The following is a 25120-nucleotide window of genomic DNA, read 5'->3' as shown; positions in this document are numbered from 1 at the left end:
CCACCCTCAACAGGTGCGGGGCCCAGCACTCTGCGTTTTAACAAGTGCTCTAGGGAAGTCTCTTCCTGAAGAATCTCATGGATAGAAGAGCCTGGCAGGCTACAGTCCGTAGGGTCGTAAAGAGTCAGACACAACTGAAGTGACTTAGCACGCACTCAGGGAAGGTCTCAGGGGCTGAGAACTTTTGCCACGTGGAGTTAGAAGAAGCAACTGAGCACACATACTCTGATCAGGATTCCGACGTTTCTTCCACGTCATCTACTTATTTTGGTGATCAAAGCCAAAGTCAAGAGAGAAGGGGACTGAGAGACACGCAGCCAAAGCTTGTGTGTAGAGACCATGCAACACACTGGACTTCATTCATTATGTTCATATGGCATTCCTGGGAGGACCCATGATTATTGCCATACTGAGGATCACAGAGGTTAAGTAATTGCCTAGGGTCTCAGAGTGATCCACCAAGTCTGGATGTGGACTCCCAACTGCTGACTCTGAGGCCTTGCTCTTCTCCTCTGTGCCACCCAGCCTCCTCCGGAATTGTGCTCCGTGCCACAAATCCACAGTAACCTTTGGCCCCTGGTTAATGAGGCTCAGGTGAGCTAAGGACCCGTGTGGGTTTTGAAAGCGACGTTTCTTGGTGTTCCAAAAGCAAGAAGCACTAAAGAGGAAGCCCCTGAGATTTAAAGTTGTGGCTTCCCTCTGCCTGCCCCTGTCTGCTTCCTCTTGAAGGGGAACAAGTACGATATGTAGGGCTACATCTCCTGTTCACTTCAACCTGCCAATGCCCACATCTTGGCCTCAGTCAGCCGTTCCTCATGAAATACACCTGTGTGTGATCATCTCACCCAGTGCTAAGTTGCTCCAATGGACACTGTCTTGTGCAAGAAGATGGGTGAGGAGGAGGCTGGGCCAGCATGGAAGAACCCTGGGCTGTCTCTGCATGATCTTCCCCACTGAGCTTCCCTGGGGTGCAGACACCATGTCTGGGAGGAGGAAACCCTTCACGAAGATGTTTCAGGCATATAAAGTTTCCCTCTGTCTCCTGCAGAGAGTTATTTTCTTCATTTTTGTCTTCTTGCTTCTTTAGGTCTTGAGGTGGGGCAAGGGGACAGTCTGCAGTCCTTGTGGACCTCCTAGGAGAGCTGCAAGTGGATTCACTCCTTTGGTGTGTGGTCTTTGTGGATCGGAGCAAGACAGCCCCAATCACATGTCACTAGGCAGCAAGAGACCATGAGTGGTTGGTCAACTCATCCAGTCCTAGCTCCCAAGCAGGACCACATTAAATTCAAGAACTGTGGTCTCTTAAAAAAAAAAAAAAAAAATCTCACTACCACCTTTTCCAGTGTTGCGTCCTCCTGGAACTCAAAACTCTCCCTGATGTCCAACCCAGTGCCTCCCAGGTCACTTACGCCCTCCCCTCCCAGTCCACGCTTGCTATTTCATTGTAACACAGCCATTATGCCTTCAGAGTCTTGAAGACAGTGTCAGTTTTGACGGCCATCCCTCTCTAATACTGAGAAATCCAGGGTCCTTGGCCTTCTAAAGTGTCCAGGTGTTTCAGCGGCCTTCTTCTAGACCCACAATAGTCATCAACAAAGAACTCTTGATTGAGTTGAGATCTTGGCTCTTCATCCAACTAGAGGGCAGGGAAATTCTGGTACCAGGGAATGAGTACCAACAACCCCGTGGAGGATGCATGGGGTTTGGGGCAGGGTTCAAATCCCTGCTCTACTGCGTTCCAGCTGCATAACTGTGGATGTCATTGAACTTGCTTAACCCTTTCTGACAATGAGCATCAGAGATGGTTCCCTATGCGGCAGTTGCTCTAAGCCCCTGATCTGGAGGCACATAAGGAAACCACAAGGAAGACTTTGCCAGCTGCTAGTAGAAAAAAATCAAGATTTACGTGCAGTAAGCTCACAAGGGTTGTAAATCTCTCATTCTCCTGCCATACTGGGGCAGGCAATGGCCCCGCACCTGGTGGGCTTAGGGGCCAGGTGCGCTCCGTGGATGTCTGAGTTAACAAGAGGAGGAGGGGCAGTTGCCTTGGGTGCATCCCTGGGTGGAGGGTGGGAACAAGGACATCTTCTAGTCTGGATTTCAAAGGCCACAGCTCCTGGCTTCAAGGCCCATGAGAAGCTGTGCTGGCTGGCAGGCTGCCTCTTTTTTCCTCCTATCCCAGGGTTTTCCCACCCAGCAGCATCTTTAATAAGTGGGGCACTTATTAAAGGGCATCTGTGGGTGACTTCTTAGACTCTAGGCTCCAGCTCAGGTGTCCCCAGCAACAGGATAAACTTAGGGGTGATGTGAAGCACTGACTCATTGGAAAAGACCCCAATACTGCAAAAGACAGGGCAGGAGGAGAAGAGGGCAACAGAGGATAAGATGGTTGGATGGCATCACTGACTCAATAGACAGGAGTTTGAGCAAGCTTCAGGAGATAGTGAAGGACAGGGAAGCCTGGCATGGCACAGTCCATGTGGTCACAAAGAGTTGGATACAACTGAGCAACTGAACAACAAACATTGAACTTGGAGCCAAGAGGCCTAGGTTCAAATGCCAGCTTTGATAGCCTACACGTTGTTACTGGGCCTCCCTGAGCTGCAGTTTTCTCAGCTGTAAAATGAAAGCATCATACCAGATGACCTCACCTTCTCGTCTATAAAATGGGCTTAACCATGCAGATGAACAGATGTGTGCACTTAACCCCCCTGGATGGTGTCTAGTGCAGAGCAGACTCTTTACACGTGGCTGCTCGCTCAGTTGCTTCAGTCGTGTCAGACTCTGCATGATGCTATGGACTGTAGCCTGCCAGGCTCCTCTGTCCATGGGATTCTCCAGGCAAGAATGCATCCTGGAGTGGGCTGCCACGCCCTTCTCCAGGAGATCTTCCTGACCCAGGGATTGAACCCAGGGTCTCCTGCATTGCAGGCGGATTCTTTACCATCCGAGCCACCAGGGAAGCCCCAGGCTCTTCATACACCTCCTCCAACTCTCAGCCCCGTTCCTGCTCTGTCCTGCTGTAGACTTGCGTCTGGCTGGGGTTTGCCTCAGTGGTCTCCAAGCTGCATTCTGACAATCCACCTCTGGAAGGAGAAGCTACTGGTGGGAAAGGAGGGCAAGGGAGGAGGGAGCCTGGCTCCAGGACCCCTAAAGATACCCAAGGAAGCACAGAGCCCTGTGCTGGGAGGTGATGGTGAGGCCCCGGGCCTCCCCTCCCCCGCTGCTCACCCAGGAACATAATGATGAAACACCAAATTAGCTCCATTATTGTAACTCCTCCAAAAATTACAGGCCACATGCTCTGCCAGAGAAGCTAATGTCTCCCACTGGTGAGCAGGTGACACTAATGGTTATTTCCTCTTTTCCAGGCACTGAGTACCCAGTGGCAGAAACAAAGAGCAAGGCTCAGGCGGGGAGGCAGCCCCAGGGGTGGGGAGGAGGCGATCATGGAGCCGGGGCTCTTGCCTACCCCCATTCTGGAGCTACCACTGGCGGGGCCTGAGCTCCACAGGGGAAGTTCTTTCAAATCCTTCCTTCCCTCTCCCAGAGGGACTGCCTCTCGGCACTGAATGAGCCTAAACAGCCCCCAGACTCAGGAAGAGGCCAGCCTGGCATCAAGGCAAGGCCATACTCCGCCAAGCCTCAGGGCATCCCCAGGCCGGGCATCTCCAGGGTTCCTGCTTCTCCTGATGTGGCTGCTGCTGCTGACAAGGGGGCCTGCTGCTCCCTGGACACACTCCCCCTCCGCCACCCCAACTCTCAGGCTCCTTATCCAAGTCACCGCCCAGCTTTCCCTGCTTCCCACAGAGCAGAGCCATCCTCTCACCTCCTCCTCCCACCCCACCCTCACTGGCCTCCCTCTCCTACCAGACAGCTCCATCTCCTGTCTGTGTCAGAGAGGCCACTCTTCCTCGAGGTGGTAGGACATGCCCAGGCGAGCCCAGGCCCCTGCCCTCCAGGCCAGGCCATGGGAAATCACTGATTCTGGGACCTCTGTTCACTGCCATCCACGTGCCCCATGGCTCTGCAGAGCACCCATGACTTGGTTCTAGCCCACTCCTTTCTTAGAGATTAGGGTGGGAACTGGGTCTCTTATGGAATTCCTAGCCAAGCACCTCCTGCAACTACTGCAATTATCAGTTTGAGAGTAAAGATCTCTCTGTGATTTAATCAATATAAGAGCTCAAGGGGCCTTGCATGTTATAAAGATCCCTTCTCACTTTACAGGTCAGAAAATGGAGGCTTTGAAAGGCTGGGTGGCCAGCTGGTGCCAGCTGGAGTTCTTCAATGCCCCTGTCTCTCACTTTCCAATTTCATTGCACATGGATAAATAAGCACCTGCAGGATGAAGGCCATGGTTAAGAGCTACAGCATGTACACTTATTGCATACTCAGTCATGTTTGACTCCGCAGCACTATGGACTGTAGCCCGCCAAGCTCCTCTATCCGTGGAATTTTTCAATCAAGAATACTGGAGTGGGTTGCCATTTCCTACTCCAGGGGATCTTCCAGACCCAGGAATCAAACCCGGGTCTCCTGCATTAGCAGGTGGATTCTTTACCACTGAGCCACCTGGGAAGCCCTAAGGACTACAGGGATGTACAAATAAACAAGACTGAATGGTGGCGGTGGAAAGTTGAGAACCCTGGATTTCAGAGACTGCAGACCTCTACCACAGTAAGGATGATGACAAAGAGCCTTCAAGATAACACTCAGAGCTCACATTCATTAAGCACTAGCTGCGTGCTGGGTATTTGGCTAAGAACTCTGGGCATATAGATCAGAGGTTAGTCTTACCCACATTTTACTGATGACGAAGCAAGCAGAGAGATACTCACAAAGATATTAACCAGCTCACTTTGCTAAAGAGAAATGTGGTTCAAACCCACACAGCCAGACCCCAGGGCCCCCCTTCTCATCCACTGTGCCAAACCCTGCTGGTTTGCCGAAAGATTGTCCTCAGGAATCATACAGTTCCACTCATTACCCAGTGTTCTGGTTTCCTCTAATGCTTCTGGAACCCTGGTTAAGCAGTGCGTGACAGTACGTTACATCTGTTTTCTTAATTACTTGTTTTTATAAATCTTTTAAAAAGAACCTCATTTAGTGCCCCACAAATTCATGAACTAGGTCTTATGGTTACCCCCACTTTACAGATGAAGAAACTTAAGCCCAGAGGTATTCATAACATTTTTGAATTTGGAGACCATGCTCTGAACTGTCCCTGTGATGTTGTTCATTATTCTCTTCTGTTCTAGGAGCAGGGGTAGCTCTGTTTTCCTCAAGCATCTGGTTTATATTTATTTCACCGACACAGAACTCTGTGACCAGGCTTCCTTTCTCATGTAGCTGCTAGAATGCTTCAGGCCCGGTGTGAGTTGGCTCCGGGCAGCGTTGGGATGGTGGGGCATGGGTGCTGGGTAGTGGCCTCCTAGGACTCCATTTGACTTTCTTTCTTTTTTTTTTGCCACATTTGAATGATATCTTAAGTTTAATTTGAATCATGTCATATGTCTTGTGAGCTAGCTAAATCCTTTTAGAGCAATACAAAAGGACAGACACAAATAAAGGAAAGTTTATAGTACTCGTTGTGCGACCTTTAGACAATTAGTCTGTCTCAGCTTGATTTTCTGTATCGGCAGAATTAGGATAATGTCCCTACAAAAACTTGCTGAGGACTGAATGAGACAATGTGTGCAAAAAGGTTCTGTAAATTCAATCGTGCTATGTCAGGGCCAGGCGGACTTATTGGTAATATTGTTCTTAATATGGTAACAAGATGGGATCCCAGCCCCCGGGGCACCTGACCCGGAGGCTGGTGAGGGGCCCTGGCTGGCTGGGACCCAGTCCTGCGTGTTGAAAAGACACTCAGAGCTGCGGATGGGTTTCTCAGAGGAGCCCCAGGCTGCCATGGTGGGGTTAGAGCTGTGCTAGGCCACCCTGCCCTTACCTGGAGGCTGTCCCCGGGTCTCTGGTCACTAGGAAGCCAGCTGACCGAATGATATCGCCAGGGCCACGCCCAGTCCCCCAGAAGGTCAAGTGTTCACTGTAAGGTTGTCAGTCTCCCTCTGAGGGTCTTCCAGGATGTTCCAGTCTCACCAGCTAGGAGGAGGAAACCACTCCGCACCAGGGAGCTCCCGGACTCACTGATAAAGATGAGCAGTAGCCATGGCCCACAGTGCGAAGGCAGGTCTGGAGGTGTGGAAGGGCACCAGATTCCTGAGTCTGTCCTCACCCTCTACTCCTCGTCCCTGCTCACATAACAGTCTCCTCCTTCTGTTCTCCACACCACATCCTTCCCTTCAGGCCAGCATTCTTCCAGAATCTTCATCTGGGAAACTTCAGGCCTAAACCAGACAATGCATCAACCCTCTCTCAGCCTCCACAGCGTTCCTGCCCCTCATCGCATTCGTGTGATTTTTCTAAGTAATAGGAAGATTTTGGATTTCATCAAAATGTTAATGGCGGTTATCTCAGGATAATGGGCTTATGGTGAATTGGATTTTTCTTTTTGTGGCTTTCTGTATTTTCCAGAATATCTGAAACAAGAATATAATGCTTTGCCTTGAGGCAAGGAAGGGTAAAATATATTACAGTCGTGCAGCTTTTAAAGCAAACGATCTCAGTTTTGGTTCTCTGTTCTATCACTTTCAAACTGACTCCAGGGAATCTCCTCAGTGTGCTTCATCTGTAAAACCGAAATGCTGATTTCTTACTGCGTTGAGAGGATTAAATGAGATCTATACCTGGAACATGCTTTATAAACATGTTAGGTATTGCTGTTAGACATGGGAACAATAAACTGTGGCAAGAACCTCTGGTGGCCCTTTCTCATGGATAGTTGACTTCAACCTTGGGAAATACAAGCCTATATTTCCCACATTTTACTAATGAGGAATCAGAGAGGTGATGTGATTTGTTTAAGGCCACATGGCCTTCTAGTTTCTTGACTCCAAGTCCTGCTGACCTGCAGGTTCTTACAGGCTGGCACCGTGTTTGCCAGATGCCTTGCAGAAGCCTCTTGGAGCCTGACTGACAGAACAGAGCTGACCAAGCGGCCTTGAACAGTCCTGCACCTTCATCCATGCCTCGGCTTCCCCAGAAGTGAAGAGATAATCCTTATCCCCGCTTCTCAACAAGTGGGGGACAGCCTAAAGTGGAAGCAGTTGTGGGTTTATTACAGTTATCCATATGGGCATGTCACAAGTTGAATGATCTTTAGGACACAAGGTCTTCCTGAAATTTTTCTTTTCCAAATGCAGTTTCTCAGGGCAACCAAAAGATGTCCCTCTCTGGGGGCCTGGAGTCCTCAGAGGGGAGGTGACAAAAGAGCCAGTCAAGCAAGGTTGAATGGGTAGGAGCCCCCTGTCGGGTCCCTAGTGTCTGAGGGACCCAGTGTGCCTGTGTGCGACTGTGTGTGTGCGTGTGCGGGGCTGCCCGAGGTCTGGCCCAGGGAAGATCAGGCCAGCTCCAGCTGGCCAGACCCAAGGTGGTCAGGGGACTTTGTTGAGAGGCTCGCTTCTTCTCTCATGCAAGAGAAAACAAGTTGCTCGGCCAGAGTTTCTCTGGTAAACACTGCCCAAATTGGATTGGGGGAATATTTTTCCTTAGGAAACTCTCACTCTAGAAAGAGAGCTGGGTGTCTGCCCAGCCTTGGATAGGATTTACTAATACAAAAATTAAAAAAAAAAAAAAAAAAAGCCCTGTCAGCAGGAATTGGAATTACAAAGGCAGTCGCTGTCTGTCTTTTTCTCTGGCCTCTTTTTCTTCCTCTGCCTACCAAAATGGCCCGGAAGCAAGAAGAAAGTTTGTTTCCCTGTTTTTCCTCTTAAAAGTCACCTCAGAGGGCTAACCCCCACTTTCAAAATGCCTGTGCAGGGTCTGCCTCCTAGGACAGCACACAGGCTGCAGAATTCTTGCTAATTACACTGCTCTTCCCCACTGCCCTCCAGGTGCTCAAAACTTAGCGATTCTGCGTGTTTTCCTCCTGCTTTTTCACTTGCTGGCTAACTCTCAGTCTGATGTGTCAGTCTTGGGGAGCCAAGGCTTGGGGGGAGGACCCTGGACTGTCACTCTAGCAGGACCCTTGAGGAGTGACTCAGCTGGAGACGGTTTCTGACAGTGTGGGGGAGGCATTTTCAAGCAGGTGCCTCCAGTCACACAGCCAGCCTGTCCCCAACTTCTCGTGTTTTCATGACACACCACCAGAGCTGTTTTTCTCTCTCTGAAATTTGGACTGATCTGACCACATGATCCAATGTGTCACTCCAGGGATGTGAGTCAACCAAAGGCTCTTGGAGAAGGTGGACTCACTGGGCCCATGAAGGAAGGAGCCCCAGGCCAGTGCTGTTACAGGGCTGGGCTGGGGGAACTCCGCTCCCCATTCCTCCCACAAGGACTCTGGAGAGGGCAAGCCTGAAGCAGTACTGCCCTTATTCCCCATCCCAAGCTACCCCGTCTTTCTCTTTGGGTTTTCTCTTTGGGACTAGCTGCCCCGTCATGGAGAATAAGTCAATAATTCAGAGTAGAGAATGAGAATCAATTCAGTCCTAAGAGGAAAACACGGCTATAGGGGATGACTGATGAGGATGAATGAGGGCCAGATGGGCACAGAGTTGGCCAGGGGTTGGCACAGGGGTTGGCTGTGGAGTAGGGGGAGGCCTGTTGGAGAGGCCACATTTATTATCTACATTGTTGCTGATACACAAACACTATAAAAACATGCTAACACTTGGACGTGATTGACCCAGACTCTACAGCTAGCTCTGTCTCCTCCCTCGTCCCAGGAAGAAACACGTATGTGTAGGGAGAGGCTTGGAGGTTGGGGGTTAGTTGGCTTGGGGTCCAAGGCACTCTGATCTACAGCTTCTGTTTCCTCTTGGTTTTCCTGCTGACGTTGCTTGTTGCTTTGCCCATTTCCACTCCCAGTAGAGACTGGGAGTCTCCTGTGGGGAAGAGACTAACTGTGGCAGAGAGAGTGTCGTCTTTGCTCTGCGCCCTTTTCTCACTCTCTTTAAAGCTCCAGCCCAAGTGTAGCCCCAAACCTGGTCTACTCCTGGTTCCCACCGCATCCCTGAGATAGCTTGGCAATGTGACAAAGAACTTCTCCAAATGCTAACGGTGAACAAAAGAAATAACCACAGAGGACAGAACGGCACACTAATAGGGTGCTTTTGGAATCTTTCACCACCAAGCTCCAGGCTCAAAGGGCTGGGACGACTTCTCAGGCCCTTCCCTGGCAGCTCTCTGCCAATTTCTGGTGCGCAGCACCCTCTCTTTTCTGGATACTCGTCCGTGTACTCCTAAGAGCCTGTATCCTTCTCGACTGAAACCTCATCCCATTCTCCTACCACCTGCGGCCTCCCTCTTAGGCCTCACTTTGGTGGGCAGAGTTGTTTCATTCTCAGCCTACTGCAGAACTAGGAGGGCTGAGATGGAGACTGAGTCCCGCTTCCTATCTCAGGTAGCAATTTCATCTGTGCCTCCCCAAAGAATGGCCTCTCCTGCATTTACAGGGATGGAACTAGATGCCCCTTTATGAGCTCGCAGAAGGCCGATGGCCATAGTCATTCTTAGGTAACAAGAGGCAACAAACGCTACTTAAAACCACAATTGCCTTCTATGGAGGGTGGAGCCTTCCACACTGCAAAGACAATATACCAATCAGGTCCCACCACTCATGAGGAAGGTGGTCCATCATTTATTTGAACATCTTCTTGGTTCTGAATGTTTGAAAACAGGGCTGGAACTGAGTCTGGGCTTAGAGGCTAGCGAGAACTAAATTCCCCAGGGCAGTTTAAAGAGGAGCATGGTTTGATTGTGACTGAGGCAGGGAAGTTGGGGAAGGTGGAGAAGAGCCAGCCAGCAGATGGACGCAGGCATTCTATGGGAGGCGTGGCCAGAAAAACCTTGGGGAGCAAGTGCCCCCTGAAGCCTCCCCAGGTGGCCATGGATCAGGCAGTGGGACAGAGATATACAATTCCCAAGAGAATAAACCTCCAATCAGAGGGCTGCTACTCACTTTGTATAACTTGGGGTGGGGTGGAGCCAGGCTTGCATCCCATGACCAGGTCAATGAAAGAAGAGGCCAAGAGGGGGACCCTTCAGAAGAGCCAGGAAATTAGAGCCAGAGGGGACTAGGAGAACAACTGTTGTCCCCATCCCAGGAAGAGGCAGGCTCTCAGGGAGAGAACCCCCAATGCCCCCCCCACCCTACCCCCACCCAGAGCCAGCCTTGAGGCAGCAAAGAGGGGAGTTAGGAACGCGTTCAGTGGAGCCAATGCACCTGGTTTGCCTCCTGGCTCAGCCTCCCACTGGCTTTGTGACCTTGAGCAGGTTGCCTGAGTTCTCCTGTCTGGAAACCAGATAATAACTGTACCCGCCCTGCAGGTTGGTGGTGAGGATTAAATGTAAGCACATAGCGCCTGGCATGTGGAGGCAGAGAGGCCCCAGCTGATGCCCCGCTTCCACCTGCAATCGGAATTCTGCATGCAGACGGTGATCTTGTGAGTCTAGTTCTCTCATCAGGCCCATCTCACCTCGACTCCCTCCCACTGGGCACATGCTCAGACTTACGATTTCTGATCACAGTAGGAAACAGCTCCTGGAGAAACAAGGTTCATTGTTAAGGATGTTGGTGCCCTCCCTGAGCACCAAGCTGCTCTAAGTCCAGAGCATCGGCAGGAAGACAGGGAGTTTTCTGAAGCAGTCGCTGGTTGCTTCTCAGGCCATCAAGATTGGGTGACTCCAGCCATGCTGGCCAGAGGGACACTGCAGAGAGGGGTGTGCTTTTAAACACCCTGCTCAGTCCCTCCCATCCCAGGTGCTGTCTTTCTTACTCTAATTCCCAAGGCCAAGTGGACTCCATGGAAAACACTCTGTCCCAAGTTTTGCCACAGCCCTAGAGAGACTGTCTTTAGAGATCACCGATGCAATGGAAGTGAACTTGGGCAAACTCCAGGAAATGGTGAGGGACAGGGAAGCCTGGCGTGCTGCAGTTGATGGGGTCGCAAAGAGTTAGACATGACTTGGCGACTGAACAAGAACAACAGAGACACCCTCAAGGTCTTGGAGACTTTGTCCAGAAAGGAAGGCATTAAACATTCATGGAGAATGAGTAGGTGTCAATTCAGACCTGAGAGGAAAACACGGCTACAGGGGTGGATTGATGAAGATGAATGAGGGCCAGATGGGCACGGGGTTGGTGGGGGTGGGGGGGGGGGCGGGGATTGTAGTGGGTGGCTGCCTCCTGGAGAGACCACAGTTATCTACATTGCTGCTGACACAGAAACACCATGAAAATATGCTAACACTTGGGCAAGGTTGACCTAGACTCTCCAGCTAGCTCTGTTTCCTTTCTCCTCCTAGGAAGAAATATGTATGTGCAGTGGGAGACTTGGTGGTCAGGGGTTAGTTGGCTTAGGGTCTGAGGCTCTTTGATCTATAGCTTCTCTTTCCTCCTTGGTTTTCTTGCTGATATTGCTTGTTGGTTTGCCTATTTCCACTCCCAGTAGAGACTGGGAGTCTCCTGCGTGGAAGAGACTAACTGTGGCAGAGAGAGTGTCGTCTTTGTGCCTTTTGAACTTCATGCCTTGGGCTCCAAGTCTTGGCCCTTTCCCTTACAGGACAGAGAGGCTCACAGGCATAGAATAAAGATAGGAAGTGGGCAGAGGCCTGGGAGGGAAGGAGAGAGGGAATGAGTGAAATAGCCAGGGGAAGAGAATTCCTAGAGACAAGGAAGCCAGTGAGAAGAGCATGAGGTTGGGTCTCATGAGACCGAGGTTGGGGTCCCGAGCTGCACAGATTCACGGAGCCACCCCAGACAAGCTCTGTGATTTCTCTGGTCTCATCTTGCTCATCTGTGACAGGCAGACACGGGGCCAGATTATCACGGAGGCCCTTTCCAGCTCTGACTTTCCCTAAGTCCTCGAGAAAATGGAGTCATAACACCAGGGACCAAAGAAATTAGACACCCCTCCGGGATGGCCCCAATTCTTCCCAGTTGGTTGCCATCCTAGTCATGGCTACACCCAGTGATCTGAGTCTTTTGGATTGTAGGGGACTCGCTGTAATCTCTTCCTCTGGAACGAATCCTGTGGTCTGAATGTCCTTGACAGTGTCCAGAGGGGATGTTTGCCTGTTGCTTGGTTGTGTCTGACTCTTTGTGACCCCATGGGTTGTAGCCCACCAGGCTCCTCTGTCCATGGGATTTTCCAGGCAAGAACACTGGAGCGGGTTGCTATTTTCTTCTCCAGAGGATCTCCCCAATCCAGGGACTGAACCCGAGTCTCTTGCATCTCCTGCCCTAGCAGGTGGATTCTTCACCACTGTGCTACCTGGGAAGCTGGTGACCAAATAATATCTCTCCAGGAGAAAATGTCACCGTGGGTTATCAGGTGGTAGAAGCCAAAAGACAAGTGTGTGCTCTGCACAGCGAGGTCGGGGGAAGCATATCAAATGCACCAGTGTTGGAGGAATAAATTTTGGTTGATGCATGAGCTTGTTGCCTAATGATTTCCCATTCATTCTCTTGTAAGGGGAAGATTAGATATTTATACCATTGAAATGCACAGCATACTAATGAGCAGCACATGGGGCCAGGGCAGAGCAGGGTCGGCTGGCCCAGCCGGCACGGAGCTATCTCAAGGTGCCAGCAGAGGAGGGAGGCAGAACAGGGCTGTGGTCTGGTTGCCCGTGGAAGCTGGGTTCTGCGGGCAGCTGACTAGGGTGGGCAGTGGGGCTGTCTGGATGCTAGGAATTTATCAAGGGTGAGGAGGGAACTGTCCCCACGGTTCTGAGCCTCTGGCAGCATCTTAAGGCCATTTCATCTGAAGCTACAGAGATGGGCCTATTGTGAAAGGCTGAGTTTAGAAATGACTTGAAAGAGAACACCCAAGGCCAATGGAGCGGTTACTGAGCAACGCTGCTTATAGCCGGGTCAGAGGCCTGTCTGGACCAATTAGCTTTGTTTTCCATCCCGCTGGGAAACCTTTAACCCCCTGTACCCAAGAAAGGCTATTGGTCCCAGGGGGCCCAAGTGAGAGGTTGTGGAAGGCCGGTGCAGCCATCACCTCTGCTGAAGAGACAACTAGCTGGTCTGGAGCTCTTGCTTGCAGTGCGGGAACCCTGCGGCAATTCTGGGATTCTGTCCCCTCCCTCTCTCCCCCGAAAAGACTTGTTGCCTGTGGGTTGGAGCTCAGACCCACACCCTGCCTCTCCCTCTTGCTGGGCTCTTGATGGATTTTCAGCAACCCTTGGGTAGAAGAGCCTTGGGCCTTTGAGTAGTTCCCAGAAGAATCAAGGTCACATTGGCTGCAGAATCTGGGGCCTGGTGGGGAGGGTCATATTCTCAGGACCTGAGCTTTGAGCGTGGTGAGACCCCTGGTGCACCCCCTTCCTGCTTCCTCCCAAAGTAGAACAAGAGCTCGGAAGGCAGGGCTGCAGGTCTTATTTCTGGAGTAGGGAAAGCACTCCGACTTCGACATCCCCATCATCACTTGGCATCCTTGAGGGAGGCAAGCAACCAGGCCCTTCCTCTCCTGCCCTCTCAGAGGAGAAATGCTGGCTGGCTGCATTCTGCATTGGCAGGGGCTGAAGGAATCAGCTGTGTGGGGTCTGGTCTGGACATTTTTGCCCTTATCCCAGCCGAAGAATTGATGCTTTTGAACTGTGATGTTGGAGAAGACTCTTGAGAGTCCCTTGGACTACATGGAGATCAAACCAGCCAATCCTAAAGGAAATCAACCCTAAATATTCATTGAAAGGACTGATGCTGAAGCGCCAATACTTTGGCCACCTGACGCAAAGAGCTGACTCATTGGAAAAGACCCTGATGCTAGGAAAGATTGAAGGCAGAAGAAGAGGGTGACAGAGGATGAGATGGTTGGATGGCATCACTGATTCGATGGACATGGGCTTGGGCAAACTCTGGGAGATGATGAGAGACAGGAAGGCCTGGCGTGCTACAGTCCATGGGGTCACAAAGAGTAGAACACGGATACTGAACAACAACAAACTACGGCCTGAGGGTGGAGGTGCAGGAGAGCTCAGCATTCCTGAGAATAATGAGGATAACGAGGCCAGGCCCCAGGGAGTGTGGGGGTAAGTGAACATTAGCAGAGACAAGCAGCTCCAGCTGAGCAGCAAGTAAACAAGTGAGGCCTGCAGCCCCGAGCCACTCGGGGGCTTCTGACTCAGGCTGGCATCAGGCTGCCAGGAGGGCACAACCAGGGCTCACAGGGGCCAGGCCACCGAAACAGTGGGCAGGGCTGACTGGCTTCATACATTATTCAGAGCAGCTCTGACTGGAGGGCCTGGGGAGCAGTCTTCATGGGTTTGGGCGGGCAGCCCGGGCCCAGGCCCAGCCTTGCTCCTTTCACACCTCCTGGAGCCTCCATGTGACCCTGATCTGCCCTGTGCACCTCTCTTGGAAGGTTCTCTCTCTTGGCTTCTCTCCAGGCTTGGTCCTGCTTGCAAGAGTAGAGTCCAGAATTCAAGGCAGAATTCCAGGGATACCTAGCCTTGCTGCAAATTCCTGATGCAATGTGCTGTCTTGGCCTGATTTGCTCTGAGTGGACTGGGGCCACTCACCCACTCCCCCCAGCTCCATCCCACTTCTCCCCAAGTGTGGCAGATACATACATGCACACTGCAAAACCAGCCTGCCAAGTCACTGAGAGCTCACTTCCCTAAATGACACATAAATGAAAAACAAGAGTTCCCCTAAAATGATACATACAACCATGTCCCAGTCTTCCACCAATGACCTCATCTCCAATGGGGCTCCAACTGCTCTTGGCAAGGCTGATGCTGGCAAAATGGTCACATCTCAGTCTGCATCTAACTTGATCCATTGCAGGGTCTGATGATGTTCATCCTCCCCTCTCTCATTCTGGACACACAGTCTTGGTTTCCCAGGTAACTGTACTTTCCTGGTTTTTTCCTCCTAATTAACTGGTTGCTGGTTTTCAGCCTCCTTTGCTGACTTTTCCTCATGGTCCCCACGGTCTAAACAGTAGAGTGTCCCATGGTTCAGTCTTGGGTCTTTCCTCTTCTCTAAATTCGGGATCTCAACTAACCTCATGGATTTTAACACCATCTACATGCTGATATCCCCTATACTGAGTTGTTCAGCCAAGGCTTCTCTTCTGGTGCATTCTTTATCCAAGTTACTATCCAACACCTCCACTTGAATATCCCAAAAGTATCTCAACTACCACATATTCAAATCTGAGTTCTTGATCTTCATCCTCATATGGGTTCTCCCTCCAGAATTCCCCAACTCAGCTGATGGAGATGCCCTCCTGAGTTGCTCAGGCTGACAACCTTGATTCTTCTCTTTCTCTACACCTTAGACCCTGCACCCAATCTGTCAGCAAATACTGCTAATTCTGCTTTCAAAATACATCAAGAATCAAGAACAGCTTACATCTCTACCCCCATCCCTGTCCAAGCCACTGTCTCTCTTTCACGGCAACAGCTTCCCGATGGATATCCCTGTCTTTGCCCTGGTTGTATAGTCTATTTCCAACCTGTCAGCCCTAGTGATGCTTTTAAACTTTTGACTGTGGAACTCCATGAACCTTTCCTGCCCCTTCCCCCTTCTCACTTCATCTTTTATTTTCTCTCCTCTCCAGCCCCATTTCTGCTTCAGCCACATTGAACCCTTACTTCTTTGAACAAGCCGGGTGTTCTCCCACCTCAGGATCTCTGCATTTGGCATTTTCCCTGTCTGGACCTCGGCATGGCTCTCTCCCTCTTCTCTCTCAGGCCTACTCTTGGGGATATCTCCCCTCACTAACCTGTTTTACCCTGTGATAGAGCTTCCCAGGTGGTGCCAGTTGTAAAGAACCCACCTGGCAATGCAGAAGACACAAGAGACATGGATTTGATCTTTGGGTTGGGAAGATCCTCTGAGGAGGAAATGGCAACCCACTCCAGTATTCTTGCCTGGAGAATTCCATGGACAGAGGAGCCTGGAGGATTACAGTCCCTGGGGTCACAAAGAGTTGGACACGATTGAGCAGCTGAGCACGCAAGCATAGGACCTCTCCTCCAGCCATCCTCCCAACTCAACACACCCCACCACACTTCCAGGCTTTATTTTCTCCAGGCCACTCATCACTCTCAAACATACTATCTATCTCACTTACTCATTTGTCTCCCCACACCAGGGTGTAGGCTCCCTGAGATCAGGGGCTTCATTTACCATGCATCCGCAGTGTTGTTTTTTTTTTTAACTGTTCATGGGGTTCTTGCAGGCAAGAATACCTGAGTGGTTTGCCAGCTGAAGCTCCAATACTTTGGCCACCTGATGTGAACAGCTGACTCATTGGCAAAGACCCTGACGCTGGAAAAGATTGAGGGCAGGAGGAGAAGGGGACAACAGAGGATGAGATGTTTGGATGGCATCACCGACTCAAAGGACATGAACTCAAATGGACAAACTCCAGGAGATAGTGAGAGACACGGAAGCCTGGCGCGCGACTGAATTGCAACAACCATCCACAGTGTCCAGGACTGTGCTTGGTACCCTGCAGATGCCTGAAGAAATCACCGCTGGATGAACAATTCCTGAACCATCCCTTCTTGGCTGTCCTCAGTTCTCTTTTCGCTGTGCTCTTCCCCTGCTTGGTATCCTTTGCTGGTTCCTCTCCTCTTTCTTCTTGACTGTGACTATTCTCCAAACTCAAATCTTATTCTTGAATTCTCTTTCACCATCTGCATCCCCCATTCCACTCCCTCACTCTTCCAGCTTATCACCTCTGTCTTCCCCCATTCCCTTTTCACGCCTAGTTAAATAGTGTTCTTTTGGTTACATTTTTACTTGCTCTGAAACCTCCACCCGACTGTCAGCTCCTTGAAAATAAGGACTATGTTTGTCCTTCAATACCAAGTGTTCTTGGACCCAAATAAGTTCTTAAGAGGTTACTGAAGACATGTGGGTGAAATTTCATTATGCTTCCCTCTTGCTCCTGCCCTCCCTCCTGGCCAGGGTAGAACTGGGAACCTGAGATCCAAGGTGGGCACTTTGAAGGTGTTGATCAAACTGCCGGTCAATGAGTATCTGGGAGGCTTTGTCCCAGGGTGATTGAATGAGTCACAGTGACTCAATTTTGCAGATTCTTCGACTCCAACTGAAAAGGCCTTTTGTAAGCCTTTGGATCCTGTTGCACTGGAGCACATAGGTGTGAGAAAAGGATGCAACTAACTCTTTTCTGGCAAGGAAAGCAATTTCATTCCAGGAGGCCAGTTTTCCACCAACACACTGGGACCTGCATGTCCCCCTGGGACAAGAGAACTGCCTTCCTACCTCCCCCATCAGATTGTGAAGCTGTGAGAACTGGACAGAGTTGAAGTTTTCGTATCCCCCGGGCTAGCCTGGTGTCTGGTACACGGTAATTACGCCACAAGTAGTTATGCACAGAGAGAAGAAACCCACCATATGCAAGAGAGGTTCTTTCTAGATCTTTCCCCCAATCCAAAGAAAATAGAGAAACACACTCCCTTCCCTCTGACTCTCTCTCAATACTCTCTTCCTTCACTGCCATCAAAGCCTAGCCTAACATATTCTTTTTCTAGAAACTTCCCAAACCAATCTCATCTGACTCTGATTTTTTTTTCTCCATCTCTCCTCAACATCTCTGCTTATGGCTGCAGTACAGCTGCTTGGGTAATTTTGTTTGTGAACATCTGAATTGGTCTGCCCCTAGGTGTGTGCCCTCTGCATGAGAGGGTTGGGAGGTTGGGGGGGGAGTCACTGGACACAATTCCCATTAGCCTAAGCTGTAGGAGCCGGGCTCTTTCTTTGTCATCCTTTCCACAGCCCAGCCAGGCTTCTATCCACAACATGTGCTCAGTGATCAAACTGACAGCACACGGTTGACACTCAGTACGTGTCTGTTGACTGAAAGAGGAATGAATGTCACACTCAGTGCCCACAGGAAGAACACTGGGGAGATGGTAACAGATTCCAAGTGTCAGCACAAAAGTCCCCTGGAACAAGAGGAATGAATCAGGTCACGAAGAAAAATCCAAACCAAACGCTCTTCTGGATTTCCTGATGAGCTGCACCATTTCAGGGTCTGTCTTCTGCCCAAGGAGCAACATAATCACACTTACTCCCCTCTAGCCGTGCCAGGACGTGGGCTCTGCTGAAGGCTCTCTACCACTACCTATCTGGGTGGCAGTGGGTATCACTGAGCTTGCAACCTTCATTTATTTACTTACATATAGGGCACAGTAATAAGGCTTCTGGTGAGGATGAAATGGGGTAAAGTTGCTTGTGCTCTTGGCTCCTGGTAGGAACTCAAGTAATAACCTCCATATTAATAACTGGCAGACGGGGGCCTGAGAGGCAGGGAGGGCGCTGAGCCCAGGTGCAGGGCTGTGTCTCAGAGGAAAAGGGGGAAGGCCGTTGCTGACGGGGCCTCGCTTGTGGCAGCAACTCCCTGGAAGACATTTCCTACGGGCTTGAAGAGAGGACACTGAGGGGAGGGAATTCTGCCCAGGGGCCTATCAACCCAGGCTTTAGGCCTCTACTAGGGAGACCACACTCCCGCGCACTGGGTTTTTCTGCTATGAAATCGCTTCTTTACAGGAGAAGCTGAGAATCTCAGAATCTCATAACTTTGAAACTGGTTTCTGAGGCACGTGCAGCCCAGAGAGGGCAAGTCACTTTTCCAAGGTCACACAGAGAACACAGGGCAGGACTATACATAAAAGAGAGAAATAAATAAAATAGGAATGAATAATAGCCAACCACCTGTCAGAATAGATGGTCCAGACCAAAGTTGGGGCTCAGACCCGGGGGTGGTATAAATAGTGCCCTGGAGGCTGAGTTAGAAGAGAGGCACTGTAAGCATGGAGCTCAGCAGGCTGCCCTGTGACAGTGCTGCCCTAGGCATCTTTGCATTTTATTTAAGTGACTACATATAATACAAGCTAGGTACCATTATTACCTCTCACTTTCCTGATGAGGAAACTGAGGCACGGTTTAGACAATGTCCCTAGGGTCTCAAAGCTAGAAAGTGCAAAAGCCAGAATACAACACAAGTTTATCTGGTACCAAAGCCTGAGCTCTTTGTACCCAGCTCTCCTCATTCCCAGGCTAGAGAATAGATTGTTCCACCATTCAAGGCCTCCCTTCCCCCCTGCAGACTGAGTCCAGGCTCCCTGGTAGTCTATGGAGTACTGACTGCATTGGCACCAAAACACACACATACATGCACTCGCACACACACACACGCACATGACCACACACACTCACTCTGACCCATGGGGAACCTGGTAAGGTAGAAAGATGGCCAAGTCCATTAACGCCACCAAGCATGGCACATATTTATGGCCCCAATTACAGCCTCCATGAAGGAGCAGGAATGGGGACAGGAACAGTTGTGTGCGCTGGGGTCTGAGGCCTCTGTAGCAATAACTACAAGATTACAGAGACGTTAGCAAACCTTGGTGACGGCAGCTCTATTATAATGATAAATCTACAGCTTTATATAGAAATAATGAGACTGAGGGCTGAAGTGGGGGAAGGGAAGAGCAGAATGATCTCAGCCAATGGATGTTCTGGGTGGAGAGAAAAATGGCAAACCGCAGGGAACTCCCAGGAGACCTCCAGGGGACCTGAGTCAAGCCAGCGAGAGGGGGAAGTCTCAGTGGCAGCCTGAGCATCTGGATTCTGGGGAACAATAGAGGGCTCCGATGGCCCCAACACGTCTGCTGTGCCTGCTTCTCACCCTCCAGTTGAGGAGGAGGAGTAGCTCTGTTACAGCCTAAACTTTGCCCAGAACAACCTGGGGATGCTGAGGCCAGTGTTCCTTGGGCCTTAAGGGTTTGCACTTTAAAAAGCTCGCCTAATTGGATGCATACCTTCCCTTCACTAGCTTTGAAGCTCCGTGTTCAGTGCTTGTGCTCGCTCGTAAGGAAACAACACAAACGCTCCAGGCTTTGCTACTCTAAACCACCTTAAGCACCGGGGCAGGGACCAAGATAAGGAACCTGTCTGGTTCCACCTGCCAGGGCTGCACCTGATCCTCCTGTCCGCGTTCGAGGAGCAACAAGCAGATAGCATTTATAGGCTGGTGTGTTCTCAGAGCAGCCTCCCCAGCCCGCTTCTCACAGGGCCTCTCCTTCTACCAGACTGTGAGTCACTGACCCTCCACTTCAGTCCAGACCACCTGATCCGACTGGTTCATTTCTTTGCTACTCCAGACATCAGCCACCTACCTGAACCATCACTCTGAAGGAATGCAGAGCCATGCCTAGCTCAGCTCATTTTCAAAATACACTTGACTTTCTCCTCCAGGAAGGCTTCCCAGGTTAACTCTCTGCTTCTTTAATAATCCTTTCCCTGTGCACCAATATGTAGTTTTATTTGAATTAACTAAGCCATCGGTCATTCAGCAAGAAGGTGCTGAGTTCTTATGTTTGCCTAAAATGACACTCTGAGCCCTGAGGGAAAATAAAAAGTCAAATGTGGGACACAAACCATTCCTAAGCCACTGGAAGGACTTTGCAAGACAGAATATGATTTGGTGTATAACTGAGGGACCCAGAGAATAAATCCAGGAGTGACTTCTCTGAGAGTGGAAGGACTTTGGGGGAAGCTTTCAAAGGTGGGTTGGTTTGGGTCAGAGAGGTGGGGGAAAGGCCTGGCTGCCAGAGGGAACCTTGGGAGTAAAGGCAAGAGGCAGAAATGCCGGGCATGTTCAGGGACCAGCCTGCAGGTTTGAGGAGCTGGAGGCCAAAATGCAACTCTAGGATCAGAATCCAGCAGGAATCTGGCACGCAGGAGAGATGGCAGCCGACTGGGCTCATCCACATCAGCCCCCATGGCTCTGGCTGCAGGATTTCACATACATGGAGTACTCAATCATTCCCCGTCACTGCGACTTGGGCCTCTCTGGCCTCAACGTAATTACAATTTTAGAGTCAGCTCAAGCAAAAGCACCAGCCCTTCATTTCCTTTTCCCTTCCTTTGCCTGAATCCTCATCCCCCCAGGATAAAGAGACCGCCCCTGAGAGCCAGCCTGCTGAGAAGCTGCAGAGAGGAGGGCCCTGGTGGCCTCACCAGACAGAACATTCATCCCACAGACTGTGAGCAAGATGGGTGTATGAGCAAGTCACCCCCCCTTCAGCTTCAGAAACTCCTGGTCTCAGACTCCTGTCCTTGGCTAGAATGCTTCCCTTCCTCTTTGCATATCAAGTTATGTATACCAAGCCCTCCCACACAGCTAAATTCTCTTTCACCCAAGAAACTGTCCCTGACTGTCCTAATTCTCAGATCTTACAACCTCACGCATTATTTGCTACTTTGCATCACTAGCTACTGCATGAACATTTCTTGTCTCTATAATTCAAGTTCTGCATTGGGTCAAAGAGGCTGTCTTCTATCCAAGACCCCCCTTGGTCCCCAGTGCTTTGCACAGGGTCCTGCTTAAGAGAAGATAGAGGAGGACTATAATGGTACTGACTGAGGGTGATGAGGATGGTGAGGGTCTGTCCTTTTTCTCAAGCTGGGCTGGGGAAGAGGTGTGGGACATGGTAGGGACAGCCATGGAATTCTAGGAAGTTAGCATTCATGTGAGGGGCGTCCCTGAGCGCAGACTGCCTGCTCCACAATGAGGGCGTCCATCGTGCCTGGAGCTAAAGTCACAGGAAAGGGAGGTCTCTGGGGAGGAGAAGGGAAGCTCCTCAGAGGGCTGAGTTGAGTCCTGCTCCTCACAGCCCCTGGCCCCCACCCCCCTCTCTCTGAGCCCCGGGGCCTCAGCCTCAGTATGGGGAGGACTAAGCCGCTCTTCGCTACCTGTACGGTCACCATAATGAAGCTGCTGCCATTCGAGACCACAGGGAAGAGCTGTACCAGATGTAAACTTCACAGTGATTGATAGAGCAGAGCTCCTGAGCTTGGGGCCGGTGCACAGCTGCTGTTCCAGCCGGCCCCGTCTGCCCGCCCCATCTGCAAGCCCCCCTGCCTGTGCTGTTTTCTGTTCTTGGGGATGACATTTCAGGAAAGCAAAAGTAGGGGAGGTGCTGGGACACCAAACTGGACCAAAGTTAGCATCAGCTAGGAGAATGGGCTATCCCAGAGACCTTCCCGGAGCAGAAACAGAACCCACCAAGCTTTCTCCCCTTGAACAAATCAATTCCTTTTCCCACCAGAGTGGGGTTGATTTTCCCAGCCTCTCTCCTTACAAATTCAATATATAGATATTGAGCATTGATTGTCCACAGGGAGAGTCTGCACCCAGAGAAACAGTGAAAGAAATATCCCAGGGGACACTCAACCACTTGGCATTCAAGACACCAGACACAACGCCATTGGCATTTGGTGGCAACACCCCTTCAGGGCTCTCAGCTGCCTAGCTGGACTTAGAGAAAGGCACATCCCACACCTCCATCTGTGGGATGCAATTACACAGCTTCTTCAACAGCCACCCAGGGCCCTGGAGAACACTGTCTACACTGGACCCAAGGGTTTTGGAGATGCTCTCTTAATTCTCTGTGCCAAACCTGCCCGCCTCTTAAAAAGCCAACTCAAGCCCTACTCATTTTCAAAATAATGCTTGACTTTCTCCTCCAAGAAGTCTTCCTGGGTTAACCGTATCCAATTCCCATTGCTTCTTTAATAATCCTTTCCTTGTATGCCAATACATAACCCTTTCCTTGTGCGCCTTGAAACCTTCCTGGTTAATTCTAATTGATTATGAAGAGCCCAGCATCTGGCTCTGTAGTGTGTGAATTAGCCAGGTCTCCTTCCAGGCTGGCCTCCTCCCCTACCACCTTCCAGATGGCGTAGGCAGGCAGGGCCTGAGAGCAGGGGCTCTGCTGCATGACAGTTTCTAGTTCTGGTTGTTAAGTACTTCCAGTCCCCCTTCTGGACATGTGGTAGGATTGCTTTGCCCTGTCCCCTTAATATTAGGAGTCACATGTGTCTTGCTTTGGCTAATGAAATGTGAGTGGAAGTGACATGTGTCATTTCAGCATGGAAGCTTTAAGAAATAGTGCACGATTTGCCACATCCCCTCCTTCCTGAGGTGGTAACTAGGAGCACAGGGTCAAAACGGAGCCTCTGTAAACTTGGTGACAAGGTAGAATGGAACCCTGGTCAAGCTGCAAAGCACACGTAACATGAACGAGAACTAAATCTTGGCTGCTTTAAGCTACCAAATCCTAGGATTATTCGTTGCTGTGGCATAACCTGGTTTATCCTGATTAATATAGCCTGTCCTTGATCGCCTGTGCCAGGCTTCTAGTACACATCAAAGCCCTTGGCACATGTTGCTGTCTGAGTCAGTCTATAAGCCTGGCCCCATCCTCGCCCATGATTAAAGACATACATTATAGGTGGTAGTCCTGAGGCCTAGAAGGTAGAGGCAACCACTACAGAAGATACATCAGAAGCAATAGATACAAATTCCCTTTCCTTCCCTTCCCAACCACTTGGGAGCTCCGCTGTCACCATCCCTCCCCACCCACCTGGGGCCCAGTGCAAGGATTTCTCCCGGGGTGGGCTGGGCTATGAGGTGGGGTCCCCTTTCACATCCTGAAGGGCAGAGGCCCATTTGTCTCTAGGGGTTTCGGGGTTCAGGAACACATCCACTCAAATCCAGAACTATAAATCCTGAAAAGGCCCCCGGGGCCGGCGGTACTCACACTCGTGGCGTACTGGATGTCCTTCCAGATGGAGGTTTCCCGGGACAGGTCGGAGGCCTCAAAGAGGTTGTCCAGGATCACCTCCCCGATCATGTCGTGGCGGGAGAAGCGATCAAAGTCGAAGACGCTGAGATGCAGCTTGCGGTCAGCCAGCTCCTCGTAGGGCACCGGGAAGTGGAAGTTCTCGTCGAAGGTGGGGTTCAGGGTTTTGCGGTGCACCCGCGTCTGCAGCTTGCACTTGCGATCGGGCAGGAGGTAGATCTTGACGTAAGGGTCGGAGCTGCCGCAAAAGTCCTTGGCTGGGAGGTCAAAGGCCTTCAGGATGCGCACAATCAGGGTCTCGTTCTCGTAGTCGTAGCGCAGGCTGAAGTTGATCTTCCCGCAGCTCTTGGCCTCGGATTTGGCATCGTCCCCATCCACCGACTTCTGCTTATAGAGTTCGGGCTTGATGCGGCCGATGCTGGTGGGCTGCTCCGCCGCTGGGGGCAGCTCGTTGCCGTAGTCCACGCTGGACACGTGCATCTGCCGCGGCAGGTGGCGCTTGAACGACGTGTGCCTGGAGGAGGGGGGGAAGGGTGAGAGAGTGAGGTCGGGGGACGGAGAGCGGGGTGCAGACCGACATGGCTCGGGGCCCGGCTCATCCTACCCCGTGTGAGGCCCCCTTTACTTCCTGCTAGCTGACCCCCTTTACCTCTGCCGCACTTTGTGCGCATGTCTTAATCCACGTAAAGTAGGTGGAATGGGGCCTGGTACATAACAAGCTTTAGTAAAGGTTAGCCATTGTGATCATTATCTTTTCCCCTGCTTTTCTGCTTCTGGCTTTCTAGGTTTCTTTCCTGGAAGACGTTGACTCAGATTCACCTATTTAAAAAGCTCCCCTATTTAGAAGGACCATCCTTTCCCACCCTCCATACAGCATTCCTTCATCACCACCAGGATCATTACCCCCTTTCCCTCTGCCACTTTGTAGCTACATGACCTGGGACACATTATTTAATCTTTCTGTACTGTAAGATATGAAAAACTAAAAGTAGCAATTGCATAGGATTGCTGTGGGGTGAAAGGAATACACACAAAGTGCTTAGAACAGAGCCAGGTATATAATAAGCTCTTATTATTGCATGGATTCTTACAGTGGCTCCTCACAGCAACCTTATGAGCGTCATTAGCCCTATTTTACAGTTGGGAAAACTGAGGCTTAGGAAAATGAGCAATTTGCCTGATGTCAAAAAACAAATCCATAAATGTGACCCAGCACTTGTACCATTTCTGGCTTTCAATCTGAAGACCAGGCCTGCTTCCCTTTGGCTGGACCGCTGGGATCCTGGACCCAGGAATCCATAAGAGCCCCAAATTTTTAATAAATACAACGCCTTATGCATGCACGTTCCACATCTTTTAAAAGTTCCTGAATTAAAAAAATAAATAAATAAAAGTTTCTGAATTTAGAGTAGGT

The 25120-nt window shown here is 50.7% G+C and overlaps 1 protein-coding gene across 2 annotated transcripts in view; it reads right to left on the bottom strand.

Annotated features, from left to right (window-relative positions):
* Nucleotides 1-25120, bottom strand: part of SYT6 (synaptotagmin 6) — a 66983-nt gene that overhangs the window by 27631 nt on the left and 14232 nt on the right. For both annotated transcript variants that reach the window (XM_015463497.3, XM_059885035.1), the window contains exon 3: nt 23665-24220. In XM_015463497.3, the coding sequence (XP_015318983.2) occupies nt 23665-24220 (556 nt within the window). The remainder of the gene's footprint in view (nt 1-23664; nt 24221-25120) is intronic.

The sequence above is a fragment of the Bos taurus genome, chromosome 3 (assembly GCF_002263795.3).
Source record: "Bos taurus isolate L1 Dominette 01449 registration number 42190680 breed Hereford chromosome 3, ARS-UCD2.0, whole genome shotgun sequence".
Taxonomy (NCBI): domain Eukaryota; kingdom Metazoa; phylum Chordata; class Mammalia; order Artiodactyla; family Bovidae; genus Bos; species Bos taurus.
The sequence above is the reverse complement of the archived record's forward strand: the minus strand, read 5'-3'. Positions and strand labels throughout refer to the sequence as shown.